General features: G+C 40.0%; 1 protein-coding gene and 1 gene segment (V, D, J or C); one reads left to right on the top strand and one right to left on the bottom strand.

Annotated features, from left to right (window-relative positions):
* The window catches only part of LOC100336282 (T cell receptor alpha chain MC.7.G5), a gene marked incomplete in the record, with an annotated part of 1,089,855 nt that overhangs the window by 274,083 nt on the left and 797,978 nt on the right, over positions 1-17,794 (top strand).
* Positions 4,288-5,331, bottom strand: LOC104969863 (T cell receptor alpha variable 21-like). The segment is given in 2 exon segments: positions 4,288-4,911; positions 5,110-5,331. Coding segments are annotated over 2 exon segments (474 nt in total).

Raw genomic sequence — 17,794 nt, 5'->3', positions numbered from 1 at the left:
AACTTCTTTAAAGTCAAAAGTAAATCTGAATCTGAATGACTTTATATATAGAAACAGAAAGAGAAGCAGGTTTAGGATGTAATGGAAATGGAAAAGGAAAATCCCATGAGTTAACAAAGTTGAAATGCACATGATTGGGATAACTTTTCCTTTTCAGGCATGTTGGATTTGAACTCCAAATGAAGACAAACCTAGGAATGCTATGTTGGTGAAGGCTCCACTCCCACCCTAAAAGAGCAAAGGTTCTGAAGCAGCACTTGGGGATGTTTTAAAAGTTCCCTGGTCTTCATGCAGATCAGGACCCCTGCCACAGTTTACGCAGAACGATGTAAACCAAGACAGAATAGTCACCCACTGGAGAAGGTTGCCCTTTCCCAACTCACACCATTGTATTTGCTAAAGCCTATCTCTGGGTCTTGTGCTGTAAAAGGAGATATTTGCTAAATGACAAGAAGAGAACTTGACTGTGCTTTGGTTTGTGGACTAAAAGGAATCTCTTCATGCCTCGTAGGAAACAGTTTGAATGAATATAAATATAAAATGGCCCTCAGTGGCAAATATTCCTGTCAAACCATCTTAAGAGGGGACCAGATCCAAGAATATTTATAATTAAATATTAGCAATATTATCCTCTGAGATTTCACATAAGAAGTAATGTTGCTTGACCTGGACTGTAAAGGTTGAGTACATATAAGTGTTTTAAACAAGTACTTGGGAAAAATCATTCTGACCAAAGAGGACAGTATCTGCAAAAGAGCTTCAGTTCAGTTCAGTTCAGTCGCTCAGTCATGTCTAACTCTTTGCGACCCCATGAATCACAGCACGCCAGGCCTCCCTGTCCATCACCAACTCCCAGAGTTCACCCAGACTCATGTCCATCAAGTCAGTGATGCCATCCAGCCATCTCATCCTCTGTCTTCCTCTTCTCCTCCTGCCTCTGGCCTCCAATCCCTCCCAGCATCAGAGTCTTTTCCAATGAGTCAACTCTTCGCACGAGGTAGCCAAACTACAGGAGTTTCAGCTTTAGCATCATTTCTTCCAAAGAAATCCCAAGGCTGTTCTCCTTCAGAATGGACTGGTTGGATCTCCTTGCAGTCCAAGGGACTCTCAAGAGTCTTCTCCAACACCACAGTTCAAACGCATCAATTCTTCTGCACTCAGCCTTCTTCACAGTCCAACTCTCACATCCATACATGACCACAGGAAAAACCATAGCCTTGACTAGATGAACCTTTGTTGGCAAAGTAATGTCTCTGCTTTTGAATATGCTATCTAGGTTGGTCATAACTTTCCTTCCAAGGAGTAAGCATCTTTTAATTTCATGGCTGCAATCACCATCTGCAGTGATTTTGGAGCCCAGAAAAATAAAGTCACCCACTGTTTCCACTGTTTCCCCATCTATTTCCCATGAAGTCATGGGACTGGATGCCATGATCTTCGTTTTCAGAACGTTGAGCTTTAAGCCAACTTTTTCACTCTCCACTTTCACTTTCATCAAGAGGCTTTTGAGTTCCTCTTCACTTTCTGCCATAAGGGTGGTGTCATCTGCATATCTGAGGTTATTGATATTTCTCCCGGCAATCTTGATTGCAGTTTGTGCTTCTTCCAGTCCAGCGTTTCTCATGATGTACTCTGCATATAAGTTAAATAAGCAGGGTGACAATATACAGCCTTGACATACTCCTTTTCCTATTTGGAACCAGTCTGTTGTTCCATGTCCAGTTCTAACTGTTGCTTCCTGACCTGCATATAGGTTTCTCAAGAGGCAGATGAGGTTGTCTGGTATTCCCATCTCTTTCAGAATTTTCCACAGTTTATTGTGATCCACACAGTCAAAGGCTTTGGCATATTCAATAAAGCAGAAATAGATGTTTTTCTGGAATTCTCTTGCTTTTTTCATGATCCAGCGCATGTTGGCAATTTGATCTCTGGTTCCTCTGCCTTTTCTAAAACCAGCTTGAACATCAGGAAGTTCGCGGTTCACATATTGCTGAAGTCTGTCTTGGAGAGTTTTGAGCATTACTTTACTAGCAGGTGAGATGAGCGCAATTGTGCAGTAGTTTGAGCATTCTTTGGCATTGCCTTTCTTTGGGATTGGAATGAAAACTGACCTTTTCCAGTCCTGTGGCCACTGATGAGTTTTCCAAATTTGCTGGCATATTGAGTGCAGCACTTTCACAGCATCATCTTTCAGGACTTGAAATAGCTCAACTGGAATTCCATCACCTCCACTAGCTTTGTTTGTAGTGATGCTTTCTAAGGCCCACTTGACTTCACTTTTGAGGATGTCTGGCTCTAGGTCAGTGATCAGATCGTCATGATTATCTAGGTTGTGAAGATCTTTTTTGTACAGTTCTTCTGTGTATTCTTGCCACCTCTTCTTAATATCTTCTGCTTCTGTTAGGTCCATATACCAACTAACAGAGCTAAAAAATAAGTGGAACAAAAATCAGAACTAAAAAGAAGAGACAAATCTAGAAACATAGTTAAATACATCAATATTCCTCTCTCAATAACTGGTAGAATAACTTGCCAGAAAATCAGCAGATGTGTAGAAAAACTCAGTAACACCATTAACCAGTAGGATTTAATAGTCAGCTATACAACACTCCACCCAACAAGAGCAGAATATACTTCTTTTCAAGTGTCCATGGAATATATACCAAGTAAGTCCAAATCTTGGGACCTAAAAAAACTCAACAAATCTAATGTAAAAAGCTGAAATATAAAGAGTACATTCTCCAACCACAATGGAATAATAGCATAAATAAATAACAGAAAGATACAGGAAAATTCCCAAACATTTGGCAACAAACAACACACTTCTTAATAATGTATGGGTCATAGAGAATGTCTCAAGGAAAATCATTGAATTTCTCATGAATTGAGTAAAAATGAAAATACAACATACCAAAATTGGGGGGACACGGCCGAAGAAGTATTGAGAGTGAAATTTTAGCACTACATGCAAATATTAAAACAGAATAAAATCTCAGATAGATTATCTAAGCTTCTACCTGAAGAACCTAGACAAGGAAAAGATAAATTAATCCAAAACAAGCGTAAGAAAATAATAAATAAAAGGAGAAATCAATAAAATTTAAAAGAGATAAACAATAGAGAAAATCAATGAAACAAAGAGTTAGTTCTCTAAGAGAATCAGTAAAATTGACAGACTTCTAGCAAAACAGACGGGTGGAGGGGGGTGGGAAGAACAGGGACAATGTCAGCAGGCTAATTAGCAGTATGGCATCTTATGTGATTGGTTAAGGATGAACATTTGCCTTTCTCCAGTTGGTCCTGGGCTTCCCTCATAGCTCAGTTGATAAAGAATCCACCTGCAGTGCAGGAGACCCCAGTTCGATTCCTGGGTAGGGAAGATCCACTGGTGAAGGAATAGGCTACCCAGTATTCTTGGGCTTCCCTTGTGGCTCAGCTGGTAAAGAATCCCCCTGCAATGCAGGAGACCTGGGTTTGATCCCTGGGTTGGAAAGATCCCCTACAGAAGGGAGAATTGAAAGGCTACCCACTCCAATATTCTGGCCTGGAGAATTCTATGGACTGTATAGTCCATGGGGTCACAAAGAGTTGGACACGACTGAGAGACTTTCACTAACTAACTAATGCTAATAGTTGGTCCTGAGTTGAATGAACTTCCGAAGTATTATGCTAAGTAAAATAAACACTGCAAAATGCCATGGATTGTATGATTCCATTTGCATGAAATACATAAAATAAGTAAATCCATGGTCAGAAAGCAGGTTGGTGGCTTCCAGGGACATGTGCATGGGGAGCATGGGGAGTGACTGTTTCAAGGGTGTGTGGTTTCCTTTTGGGGTGATGACAAAGTTTCAAATCTAGATAGAGGTAGTGATTGTGCCATGTTGTGAATATACTAGATGCACACTTAGTTGTTCATTTAAAAGAGTGAACTGTGTGAAATGTTACTTAATCTCAACAAAACTACTGTTTTTTAACTTTTCATTTTATATTAGAGAAAAGCTGATTAACAATGTTGTGTTAGTTTCAGGTGTACATCAAAGTGATTCCACTACACACATACATGTGTCTATTCTTTTTCAAATTCCTTTCCCATTTAGATTGTAAAACTATTATTTAAATTGAAGTTGATGAAAATCTAATGATCAAATTATTCACAATATAATTTTAGATCATTTTATCAGATTTTTTAAAAATTAAATTATTTATTTTAATCGGAGGAAGTTACTTTACAATATTGTGACAGTTTTTGCCATACATCAACACGAGTCGGCCACAGGTATACCTGTGTCCCCACCATCCTGAACACCCCTCCCACCTCCCCTGCCACCCTAAGGTTGTCCCTTAAGGTTGTCCCTCCAGGTTGTCCCAGAGCATGGGCTCTGGGTGCCCTGCTTCATGCATGGAACTTGCACTGGTCATCTGTGTTACCTATGGTAATATACATGTTTCAATGCTATTCTCTCAAATCATCCTACCCTTGCTAATTGCCTCTATCTGGAAGGAAAGTCAATGTAGAAAACCCCCTAATGGAAAAAGTTTCCTCAGCGCCAAGACAGGACGTGGTTGGAGCCCCATCTGCAGTTTGAATACTGGGAACAGGTTCCCTCTGAGCACTGTGCCTCACAGCACAGAGGTAGGTGGTCGAGTCACTGTGCTGAGAAGTTGCAATGTATAAAGTACTGTGTCTTGAAGATTTGTCCAACGAGACTGTAATTCTTCCACTTGCTTGCTCTTTCTGATTCGCCTGAATTGACAATAGAGATGTGAGCCCTTTCCCGGGATCCTGCCGGAACCACTGAAGGAAGAACAGAGCGCTGTCAGTGTAACTGCAGTTGAGAACCACGCTGTCTCCCTCTCTCACGTTCAGAGCTTCAGGACTCTGACTCACGTTCTGTTTACTGCTCACCCCTGTTCAGAAAGAGAAAACAGAGACAGGCTGGTTAGTGGCTGATTATTCTTTGGAAACTAATTTTAAGTTTACTTTTTTACTCTCCACAGAAACTCCCAGAAACCATGCAGGTACAACTCTCAGACTTTCTCTCTTCCCTGGGAGGAATATCCGGGAGTTGCCCATTCTTTGCCCATTTCCAAATCCCTCTAACTCACAGTTTAGTTGTAACCAAAGGATGAGCAGGCTCAAGGATTTGTCCATTCCTTCTGTTATGTAGACTCACTGAGAACTGAATTCTTGTGTCTGTAAAATGTTCAAGGACTCACAGGATCAAAGATCCACTTTGCTGCCTCTTGTGTTCAAAACTTTCTACAGGAAACACAGCGTCAGCCCAGCCAATCAGAGCAAGTCACACAGGCACCAGAGGAGGCCGGCGCCAGAAGCCCATCTGCCGAGAGTGGGAGGTTGCAATGGAAACACCACCATCTCAGGACTAAGCCCAGCTTTGCCAGACAAATGCTTATCTCTTTCCGTCCTCTTTCCCTCCTCCTAGGGAAAACAATTTTTAACACATCAGATTTGTAGAATGTGGCCAAGTATGTACGTAGAGGGGCTTCTCTGATGGCTCAAACAGTAAAGAATCTGCCTGCAATTCAGGAGACCAAAGTTTGATCCCTGGGTGGGGAAGATCCCCTTGAGATAGGAAAGACAACCCACTCCAGTATTCTTGCCTGGAAAATTCCACTAACAGAGGAGCCTGGTGGCCTATAGTCCATGGGGTGGCAAAGACTCAGACACTCGGTTCAGTTCAGTTCAGTCACTCAGTCATGTCCGACTCTTTGCGACCCCATGAATCGCAGCACGCCAGGCCTCCCTGTCCATCACCAACTCCCGGAGTTCACTCAGACTCATGTCCATCGAGTCAGTGATACCATCCAGCCATCTCATCCTATGTCGTCCCCTTCTCATCCTGCCCCCAATCCCTCCCAGCATCAGAGTCTTTTCCAATGAGTCAACTCTTCGCATGAGGTGGCCAAAGTACTGGAGTTTCAGCTTCAGCATCATTCCCTCCAAAGAAATCCCAGGGCTGATCTCCCTCAGAATGGACTGGTTGGATCTCCTTGTAGTCCAAGGGACTCTCAAGAGTCTCCTCCAACACCACAGTTCAAAAGCATCAATTCTTCGGCGCTCAGCTTTCTTCACAGTCCAACTCTCACATCCATACATGACCACTGGAAAAAACCATAGCCTTAACTAGGCGAACCTTTGTTGGCAAAGTAATGTCTCTGCTTTTGAATATGCTACCAGACCACCTGACCTGCCTCTTGAGAAATCTGTATGCAGGTCAGGAAGCAACAGTTAGAACTGGACATGGAACAACAGACTGGTTCCAAATAGGAAAAGGAGTACATCAAGGCTGTATATCGTCACCCTGCTTATTTAACTTATATGCAGAGTACATCATGAGAAACGCTGGACTGGAAGAAACACAAGCTGGAGTCAAGACTGCCGGGAGAAATATCAATAACCTCAGATACGCAGATGATACCACCCTTATGGCAGAAAGTGAAGAGGAACTCAAAAGCCTCATGATGAAAGTGAAAGTGGAGAGTGAAAAAGTTGGCTTAAAGCTCAACATTCAGAAAACGAAGATCATGGCATCCGGTCCCATCACTTCATGGGAAATAGATAGATGGGGAAACAGTGGAAACAGCATCAGACTTTATTTTTGGGGGCTCCAAAACCACTGCAGATGGTGACTGCAGCCATGAAATTAAAAGACGCTTACTCCTTGGAAGGAAAGTTATGACCAACCTAGATAGCATATTCAAAAGCAGAGACATTACGAGTAACTAATACACACAGGTACCTAGAGAGAAATGTAAGCGTAGGTACAGGAAGGGAGGAGGGAGTGGGGTTCAGGATGGAAAACACGTGTATACCTGTGGTGGATTCATGTTGATATATGGCAAAACCAATACAATATTGTAAAGTAATTAACCTCCAATTAAAATAAATAAATTTATATTTAAAAAAAGAAAAAAATTACACAGTAAAAAAGATAAATAAATAAATTTGCAATTTGAAGTACAAAGAAAAAAAATGAAAAGAAGAAATCGTAGGTTTTACTGCACAGCTGCAGCTGAACCTCTTCAGATTCCTGTAACTGCTCCCTTCTCTTGCCACTTCAGTTCTTAAAAATTGTTTTCTTTAATTCACACTTTCTTGAAAATCCCTTTCTATCATTTCTCAGCTATCAAGTTGCAAAAAGAGTTAAGAATCATAATATTCATATTCAATGTGTGTGATAAATCAGGAAATGGGCACTTTCACATCCTATAACTGAAGCACAATAAACTGTGGAAAATTCTGAAAGACATGGGAATACCAGACCACCTGACCTGCCTCTTGAAAAACCTATATGCAGGTCAGGAAGCAACAGTTAGAATTGGACATGGAACAAAAGACTGGTTCCAAATAGGAAAAAGAGTACATCAAGGCTGCATATTTTCACCCTGCGTGTTTAACTTATGTATAGAGTATATCATGAGAAACTCTGGGCTACAGGAAGCACAAGCTGGAATCAAGATTGCCGGGAGAAATATCAATAACCTCAGATATGCAGATGACACCACCCTTATAGCAGAAAGTGGAGAAGAACTAAAGAGCCTCTTGATGAAAGTGAAAGAAGACAGTGAAAAAGTTGGCTTAAAGCTCAACATTCAGAAAACTAAGATCATGACATCTGGTCCCATCACTTCATGGGAAATAGATGGGGGAACAGTGGAAACAGTGTCAGATTTTATTTTTGGGGGCTCCAAAATTGCTGCAGCTGGTGACTGCAGCCATGAAATTAAAAGACGCTTGCTCCTTGGAAGGAAAGTTATGACCAACCTAGACAGCATATTAAAAAGCAGAGACACTACTTTGCCAACAAAGGACCATCTAGTCAAGGCTATGGTTTTTCCATTAGTCATGTATGGATGTGAGTGTTGGACTATAAAGAAAGCTGAATGCAGAAGAATTGATGCTTTTGAACTGTGGTGTTGGTAAAGACTCTTGAGAGTCCCTTGGACTGTAAGGAGATCCAACCTGTCCATCCTAAGGGAGATCAGTCCCGGGTGTTCATTGGAGGGACTGATGTTGAAGCTGAAACTCCAATACTTTGGCCACCTGATGCAAAGAGCTGACTCATTTGAAAAGACCCCGATGCTGGGAAAGATTGAGGGCAGGAGGAGAAGGGAACGACAGAGGATGAGATGGTTGGATGGCATCACTGACACAATGGACATGTGTTTGGGTGGACTCCGGGAGTTGGTAATGGACAGGGAGGCCTGGCGTGCTGTGATTCATGGGGTCGCAAAGAGATGGACATGACTGAGCAACTGAACTGAAGTATAAGCTAAATAAGACTCATAGGTGCTATTTACATATCATTGGCCAGAAATTTCACTTGTCTGAGAATTTTTTAAGAAATAGCCTAATAAACACATTATGAAATTGCATATTGTATGCAGCAAGGATATTTAAATATCCTTCAATACAAATATTCAATATGTTATGATATATCTATATTATAATATACTATACAGTTGTCAAAAGAGTAAGACTTATTTCTGACTTGCAAAGATTTTTTGGACTTTTTCAAACTAGTTATTTACATTTTAAATTAATTCTTGTTGGAGTATAGCTGATTTACAATGTTATGTTACTTTCTGCTGTATAGCAGAAATACTTTCAAACTGTTTAACTCTGGAGTTTTTTTTTAAATTCTCATTTTATGTTGCCTGCAGCATTTATCTCAGAAATCCCTTCATCTTTAAATATATTTAAGGCTCAGTTTCCTTACCTGAGTATAGATTAATATTACTTTGTGGGTTTTAGATTACAGAAGGAGTATCTAAAGTGCTGAGCAATGGACTTGGCATATGGTAGTGGTTCAATAAATGATAATAAAGACTCTGATGTTGAAGATGAGAATGACAAAAAGACAGGTAGAAATAAGAATCTCATGATAATTCTCTGATCTATTCCACTGAAGACATTGGGCAGACTATACAACTATAAACCCAAAAGATTAAAACTGAACAAAACCAGATGGTATGGATAAGAATATCTGTGTCTCTCTCCTTGAATCAGGAAGCTTCCACTTCTTCCCCTCTTTGTAAACCTCCCCTCTTCTTCTACCCACAAAGGAGGAGTGAGGAGGGCTGATTCTGTCATTCAGAGTCCATTTATGAATAGGAGATTGAATAAAAAGTGAAAATGCTAGTCACTTATTCATGTCAACTCTTTGCAACCCCATGGCCAGCATCCTGCCAGGTTCCTCTGTCCATGGAATTCTCCAAGCAAGCATACTAGAGTGGGTAGCCAATCCCCTCTCCAGGGGATCTTCTTGACCCAGGGATTGAACCCATGTCTCCTGCACTGCAGGAGGATTCTTTACCATCTGGGCCACCAGAGAAGCCCAGGAGATCAGTTCTCAGTCTAACTTAAAACATAGGACTCCAGAGTCCACTTATTCTGCTTATAGCTCCTGCATTTTGAAGTCTTTGCCTACCTGTGATAATGCATTTCTATAGAGGGCTAATTTAGTGCCCTGGGAATGGCTGCCTCTTCTTTCTCTTTCAGCCCAGATGCCTGAAAAGTAAATCAACTCTTGGCCAATTTGAGGTGTGTCCTATCTTTCCACCTCATCCTTATAGGAATTCTGAACTTGCTATTCTGGGTTCAGAAGAAAGTAAGAAACTCTACTTAGGCATGAACCTCAAACCCACCTTTCCTAGAGGTAATCAGAGGACCAGTGATATTAGGTCCTGGAGGAAATTAGGTCCAGGGGTCAGCTAAAAGTCCTTCTTCACTTTCTGTTTGTATTAAGCCTATATATACAGCATCTTCAGGAATCTTCCCAGTGGTGAGCAGGGCAGGATTTGGCCATTCTTAGGTCCCTGACAATATCCCCATAGGATATTAAATCCCCACTTCAAATGGAAATATTTTAGTTGAATAATAATGAATATATGACATATCAAAACATGTAAGATGCAGCAAAAACAGTACAGAAAGTCCTTGACTTCTGGTTTTCCAACTTTACAATGGTACAAAAATAATATGGATTCAGTAGAAACTGCACTTCTAATTTTGAATTTTGATCTTTTCATGGGCTAGTATGATGCTGTCTTTTAATGCTGAACATCAGCAGCAACTTGCAGCTCCCAGTCAGTGACTCGATCACAAAGGTAAACAAGCAACACACAACCATCCTGAACCTAGACAGCCACTCAGCTCTTCATCTTCAGCACAGTGCCAAATAAATTATACGTGGTAGCCAGCATCAAATTATAAGATAGGCTTTCTATTAGATACTTTTGCCCAACTGTTGGCTAATATAAGTGTTCTGAACATGTTTAAGGTAGGCTAGGCTGAGCTATGATGTTCAGAGTTCAGGTGTATTAAATGAACTTTTGACTAAAGATATTATCAGCTTATGATCAGTTTTTAGCACATAACACCATTGTAAGTCAAATAATATTTGTAATTAGAGACAAATTTATGAATTTAAATTATATTTGTCAGGAAAGAAGAAATATTGAGAATTAATAGGCAAAGTTGCAATTCAAAGAACTAGAAAAAGTAACAAGTTAAAATAAAAGAAAGTAATGTTAGCAAATAATAAAACATGAGCAGAAAAAAACAGTTTATCAACCATCATAAGAGAAAAATAAATATATAAATAACCCTTTATCTGTTAAACTAACTGAATCCATAATTTAAGGATTATTAAGTTTCTCCCATAAGGCTATGCTTACATGGCCTCACTATAGTGAACTTTCTGAAAATTGTTTCTAAATCATTAAAAACCCTACACAAATTCTTCCATAGGTAGAAAAGAAGCCATATATTTCAAGTTACCTAATGTACCATTACAATCTTGATACCAAAATCTGACATTAACATGGAAAGAAAAAGTTGAATACTAGTATCAGTCAGGAAAATGGGGGGAAAGTGCTCAATAAAATAATAGCAAATCAATGTTTCATTATGTAAAATGGACAAAACAACATTCCTAAGAGCACTTAACTCTAGAAGTGAAAGTTGGTTTCACATTAAAAAATCAATTTAAATAAATAAAGAATATTTATCAAAAACACTATAATTAATAATCACAGTGAAATAGTGAATGCTTTACCTCTGAGTTTGGGAATAAGAATTCTATTCAACATTTTATAGGTGATCTTAGTCAGTTAAGTAAGACTTGCTACATCGTTTGTGGGGTGCAGTTAAAATGAAAATGCAGAAAGCCAAGTGGGCTGGGGAGTCATCTCGTAGGACCACTGCCCAGACCCCAGACCTAATGAAGAGCTTTCAGTCGGTGAACACACAGAGGTGCTGGGCGAGTGGTCCCTGGAGAGGACACGGAAGCTCTACAGTTCCACTCACAAACCTGACCCTACACGCCTCTGCCAGCTGGATACTCACCTGTATCGTTTATCATAGCCTTTTATAATAAACAGGTGAAAATAAGTGGACTATTTCTCCTAGTTCTGTGAGTCACTCTAGTGAATTAATTGAGCCCAGGGTTTTGTTTTGTTTTGTCTTATCTTGTTTTGGGAATCTTCTATCTACAGTCTTTTGTTCAGAAGCACAGTTGATCCCTTGGGCTTGTGACTGTCATGCTTTTTTCAAGTAGAAAGTGTCAGAACTGACTAGAATGACAGGATACTTGGGTGGGATTGTAGAGAATTGCTTGGTGTGGGAAAAACACATTTGTTGACCAGACATGTTTTGTGTGAGTAGTAAAGGAGACTCATAGGAAAGAAGGACGTAATAGGGCAGAACTGGGTTTTTCCCTACACTAGAAGTAAAAAAATCTGTTTGTTTTTTTTCCTCACACACAGTTTTTTTCACAATAGCACAAAACTGTAATCAATCCAGACAACCCAAATATCTACTTCTTGGAAGATGGATAATTAAATTGTTAGATATTCATATAGAGGAACTCTACACATCAATTAAAAAAAGAACAAATAAGACATAAGCAAAGTGACACCAATGAATTGCAAAGATATTGTTTTGAGTGAAGAAAACCAGATATAATATATACTATGCATGTAGATATTAACAAGTATAAAATTTCATTGAGTTCTAAGCTTAAGTTTTGTACACTTTATTATATGTGTTGTACCTCAGTTATAGAGAGAGAGAGAGAAGAGAAAGCCAAGGATCATTTTGAATATTGAGATAAATGTCAGTGTCATCACCTGATAATAAAAAGTGGTTCCTCTGGGGAGGCAAAAATAGACTATGTGGAAGAGTGAGAAGGAAAAGAGAGTGCTATTTGATTTTGTAAATAAATGAGAGTATTACTTTGATTAAAAAAAAGAAATTTTATTTTTAAAATGGATGAGAAAGTGAGAATCTCAGATGAGATGAGGTTGAAAAATAATCATCGGCTTTATCACCACCAAAGCCACTGGTTTAAGTGAGAGCATCTCTCAGAGTAATGCTCACAGAAGTCAGGTTCAAGGAGGGGAGGACTGGACTTGAAGAAATAGAGACAGTAAGTCTATACAGTCAACTAATTTGATTATTAAGAAGAGAAATGTAGTAATAGGGCTGGTGGAGATATGACCTTCGAGAATGTATTAAAATGGGAAAGATTCTCTTACACACATGTGGCCAGATTATTATAAGAGAATGTCAAATAATTTATTTCAGGGAAGAAGGTACTTTCCTGTGGTGTCTTTTCAAGGGGCCCAAGACTCCATACCACCACTATCCCTTTTGAATCTACAAGAGAGAAGCTCTGGGCTGTTTAAAAGAGCAGACTTATCCATGGACACACAGGGGCGACTGTCTAGGATCCTGGACAGAATGCCCAGTAATCTCTGCTGTCTGGCTGCATCACAAGAGTTCGTTCTCCATGGGACCACTTGGGAAGAGGCTCTGGGTGCTCAGTAGGAAGGAAAACAGCAAAGACGCCCTTATTCTAGAGCCCCAGCTTCAGGGTTTGGGTGCAGTCTGCAGGTGCCTGGGGAGTATTGTGTCTGCACAGCACAGAGGTAAGTGGCTGAGTCTTCGGGTTTGGGGGCTTCAATATGTAGAGAACTTCCCTTCTTTAAAAGGGTGGCTCTCAGTCTTTCTTTCTGCTTTTCATCCCCAACTGAGTGAAGAAGGAAAAGGAGTTCAGGGCCCTTCCCGGGATCTTGTCTGTACCACCGTAGCCCTCTAAAACTGCTGGCAGTGTAGCTGCAGTTGAGACTGAGACTGTCCCCCTCCTGGGTTCTCAGGCTCTGAGGACTCTGCTCCACTTGGTCTTCACCACTCAACCCTGTTCAGGAAAACAAAATCAGAAACAACACAGAGCTTTCAGTTCAGCAGTACTTAAAAATTCCAACACAAAGCCTGGGATGAGCAGTGTCTAAACTCCTCTCTCTCTCCTCCCCGTCTTTGGGAAAATGTGCCCATAGGGTCTCATCTCTTAACCTGCAACTTACATCCAAGCTGAAGCCACAAGACTATGAATGCACATTCCAGCATGTTCTCCATCCTGCCATCTCACTCTTGATGCAATCTTAATGATTCCCAATCTTCTTCCCTGAGGAGCTGCTCCTGTGTCTTAGTTCTTCTCTTTTGCTGCAATTCATGGGGTCGCAAAGAGTCGGACACGACTGAGCGACTGATCTGATCTGAATACACAGGAGAGCCTTTGTGTTCTGGGCTCAGCCAATCACGAGCAAATCCTCTAGTAGCTGTCATGCTTTTGACTTTTAAGGCACTGGAAAAATGAAAGGAATGGAATCACTGCCACCTGGTGGCCACAAACACAAACATCTCTCAGGACCAACTATGCCACCCACAAAGAAAAATATTGAGGGAAGGACATTTTTTATGTTGGTGGCCACAGTACATAGGAGGTCTAACACAGTAATCAGAAAAGCCTTCTCTGCCTGCAATTTTAATCATGTCATTGTTCCTTGAATGTACTTTAAAGCTAAATTGCTACCAAGGATTATAGGAGTTGAGCCCAAGCATCAGTGTAATGGGGCTTACCAGGTGGCCCTACTGGTAAAGAACCCATCTGCCAGTGCAAGAGGTACAAAAGACATGGGTTCAATCCCTGGGTCGGGAAGATCCCCTGGAGGAGGGCATGGCAGCCCAATCCCATATTCTTGCCTGGAGAATCCCATGGACAGAGGAGCTTGGCAGGCTACAGTCGATGGGGTCGCACAGAGTCAGACACGACTGAAGGGACTCAGTAGCAGTGGCATTGGTGTAATGGATTGTGTTTCCCTCTACGGTACACAAGAATCTCAGCAGGTGAGACCTTAAAAAGACTAGAGTGCTGACAGAAGCAGAGGGATACAATAGTTGTGCATCTGACTGGAAACCTCTTTGACAGAGAATTGGGAATATAAGTTAAGAAATCCGTTTCTTCAAATAATTTTATGCCTGGCTTCAGGGACCAAGCATAACTAAAACTCAAGGTCAAGAACTTAATAGATTTCAGGAGGACAGAATGGGCGATCATGGCAGAGGGAAAGAAGAGCTCTCCAATATAGACATCAGACAGGTCAGAAAGTCAGAGGGCAGAGTGGGTAGCAGAAGATAAGTACAGCAAAACTAGCATTGCTTAATGTGCCTGGTTCTATGACACCCCATTGGATTTTGTCACTGAACGTGTGTCTATGCTGTGGAGTTGACCACCATTTATAGGAGCTTCTTAAGACTTGTCTGAATGGCACACTCTGCCCCAACCCCATTAGCTTCAATGTGGAAAAAGAGCATCAGCTCTCAGCTGCACTGTTTTGATGTCACTTTATCCTTTACCCACTCAGTGACAAGAAAGAATAAGCAGCACAGAAGTTCTTACACTAACAGTGTTCGTAGTTTGTTGTTCTTGGACTTTTTATTTGAAAATTTGGTAATTTCTCAATGATTTAAAAGTCATTGAACTAACATATCCATTGTAGCATCCTTTGATTTAATTCATTTTAACCACACTTAGCAAGCTCTCTTACAATCATATTTAGAAGGCAGCTTTTCTTTGTTTCTGAATGTGTATCTCAGAAAGAAGATGAGAAAGATAACTGCAATATAAATGCAGGAGCTCTTTGTAGAATAGACACTAAATGAATCCAGGAGCTGGATGAGGGATGTGTAACGAAGCTCAAGAGATGATTTACAATTGCGAACTTTATGAAAATTTGCATGTCATTTTTTAAATACTTTTAATTTGAAATCAATATAGATTCATGGAAGTTTCCAAAAATGTACAAGGAGGCTCTGTGTACTCTTTACCCGGTCTCCTCCATGGTATCTAAACCAGGAAATTAACAGTAGTAAAATCCACAGGTTTCAATTTTAGATTTCCCCAGTTTTGCATGTAGTCATGTGTGTGTGTGTGTGTGTGTGTGTCTATTCAATTTACGCACATACAGATTCATGTATTCATGCATATCACATGTATAGGTTCATCACCACAATCAAGATGCACAACTGTTTTGTCATAACAAGGTTTCCCTAGGCCATGCACATCTTTGTAGCCACACTGACCCCCTTCCCTAATCATTAACCCCAGACAATCACTAATCTGTTCTTCATCCATACAATTTTGTTGTTTAGTAACGTCATAGAGTGGCTTCCCTGGTGGCTCAATGGTAAAAGAATCTGCCTGCCAGTGCGGGAAATGCAGGCTTACTCCTTGGGTCAGGAAGAGCCTCTGGAGAAGGAAATGGCAACCCACTCCAGTATTCTTGCCTGGGAAATCTCTTGGAGAGAGGAGCCCAGTGGGAGTCCATGGGACTGCAAAGAGTCAGGCATGACTTATCGACTAAACAACAACAGTGTCCTAGAAATGGAATTATATAGAAGTAACCAATGAGATTTTTTTCACTTAGCATAAGTAGTAAAATCATGAGATCTATCCAAGTTACTGTATGTGTCCAACTTGTTGGTCTTCTTATTTCTGAATAGTATTCCATGGTATAGATGTGCCACAGTTTGCTTACCCAGTAACCCCTGAGGGACACTGGGTTGAATCCACATTTCGGCTGCTGTGAATAAAGCTGTTATGAATATTCAGGCACGAGTTTTTATGTGAATGAAATCTATTATTTATTTAGAATAAGTGTCCAAATGTGTGATTACATATTTAGTTTCATGAGAAACTGCCAAGCTATTTTCCAGAATGCTCGTGTCATTTTATATCTTCATCAGCAATTTGTGAATGATTGAGTTTTTCCCACATGTTTGCCAGAATTTAGTGTTATCACTATTTTTTATTTTAGCCCCACTGAGATTTGTGTAGTGCTATTTCATTGTGGCTTTAATTTGCATTTCTCTGACAGCTAATATTGTTGAACATCTTTTAGGTGTTGATTTGCAAACTGCATATCCCCTCTTTGGTGAAACGCCTGTTCGAATCCATTCCCCATTTTTTTCCCTAGTAGCTCATTTGGTAAAGAATCCACCTGCAATGCGGGAGACCTAGGTTCGATCCCTGGGTTGGGAAGATATACTGGAGAAGGGAAAGGCTACCCACTCCAGTATTCTGGCCTGGAGAATTCCATGGACTGTGTAGACCAAGGGGTCGCAAAGAGTCGGACATGACTGAGCGACTTTCACTTTCACCCCCAGTTCTGTAACTTATCTTTTCATATTTTAACAGGGTCTTTTACAGAGGGAAGGTTTTTAATTTTGATTCAGTTTGGTGTGTGCATGTGTGTGTGAGTGTATCATGCTTTCAGTGTCAAATCTAAGATTTACTTAGCTGCAAGCCTGAAGTTTTTATCTTATGTTTTTTTTAAGAGTTGCACAGTTTTATATTTTAAATTTAAGCCCGTGACCCATTTTGAGTTAACTTTTAAGATATACTTTTATAGTGTATATATATTTTAATATTTTTTAAAAGGGCTGTGTCATCATCTTTGTTTCACCCTTTACCTATTTGCTGTTATCAAATAACTAGTTCAAAGCAACATAACCAAAATGTGGACTGAAGACTTCTCATAGGAGAGTGAAAAAAATTTGTTCTTTGAGCCTGTGACTTTCCCTTTTTATACTTACTGTGATTTCTCTACCTAAAGAGTAAAGTTAAAACTGTAGTAAAAAGCCAAGCCCTTCTCAATTCATCGCCTCTGAAATCATCTTTCATGTATTATAGGGCAATGCTTTCTAGTATAGATTCAGAAAATTATTACATGTGTCTTATGATTGAAGATAACTGTAATCTCTTCTAACATTCACATTTCTTTGACTTTAAAGTTCTCTGAGAAAAATGCCTATCAATCTTTAAGTCATCAAACTGAGCTAAAAGTCAGAATCTCCTTTATTGTCTATAACTTCTTTCCTATAATTGAGCATGTGTTTCTTGAAGAAGAGAACACTCTTTACAAACTGTCTCAAGAATGAAAATTCCCTCCTTCTGTTATTACTTTTTGAGAAAATTACAGGCTTCCATGAACCTTGTTTTCACAGACAGCATTCCAAGGTCAAACAGCTCATTTCTCCAAGGATGTAGTGATTCTTCTTTCTACTGTCCCAGGAGCAGAGTCTTTTAAATAACTATTTTTTTTAAATACAAATATTACAATTGAGGATAACACTTTCTAAAAATTTTCTTACGGGTCGTGAATCCAGGAGCTTAAAATTGTTCTTGATCAAAATAAGTCAGCCCTTTAAAACAGAAACTAGAAAAACAGACAAGGCATTTTTCCTGTCGTAGGCTAGGACTCCCAGTGGTAGGATTATTTATCCCTAAACTAGGTCTTTAGATTTGAAATAAAAAATATACAAAGAAGCAGCAAAAGTCATGGCAATGGTAAAGGTAAATAGAAACAGATAGTTTGACACCATCCAGCTGTACTCATGGTCAATATCTAGTGTATGGAGAACACC

This window comes from Bos taurus, chromosome 10 (assembly GCF_002263795.3).
Source record: "Bos taurus isolate L1 Dominette 01449 registration number 42190680 breed Hereford chromosome 10, ARS-UCD2.0, whole genome shotgun sequence".
Lineage (NCBI taxonomy): Eukaryota > Metazoa > Chordata > Mammalia > Artiodactyla > Bovidae > Bos > Bos taurus.
Note: the sequence above shows the minus strand (reverse complement) of the source record. Positions and strands in the feature narration are given on the sequence as shown.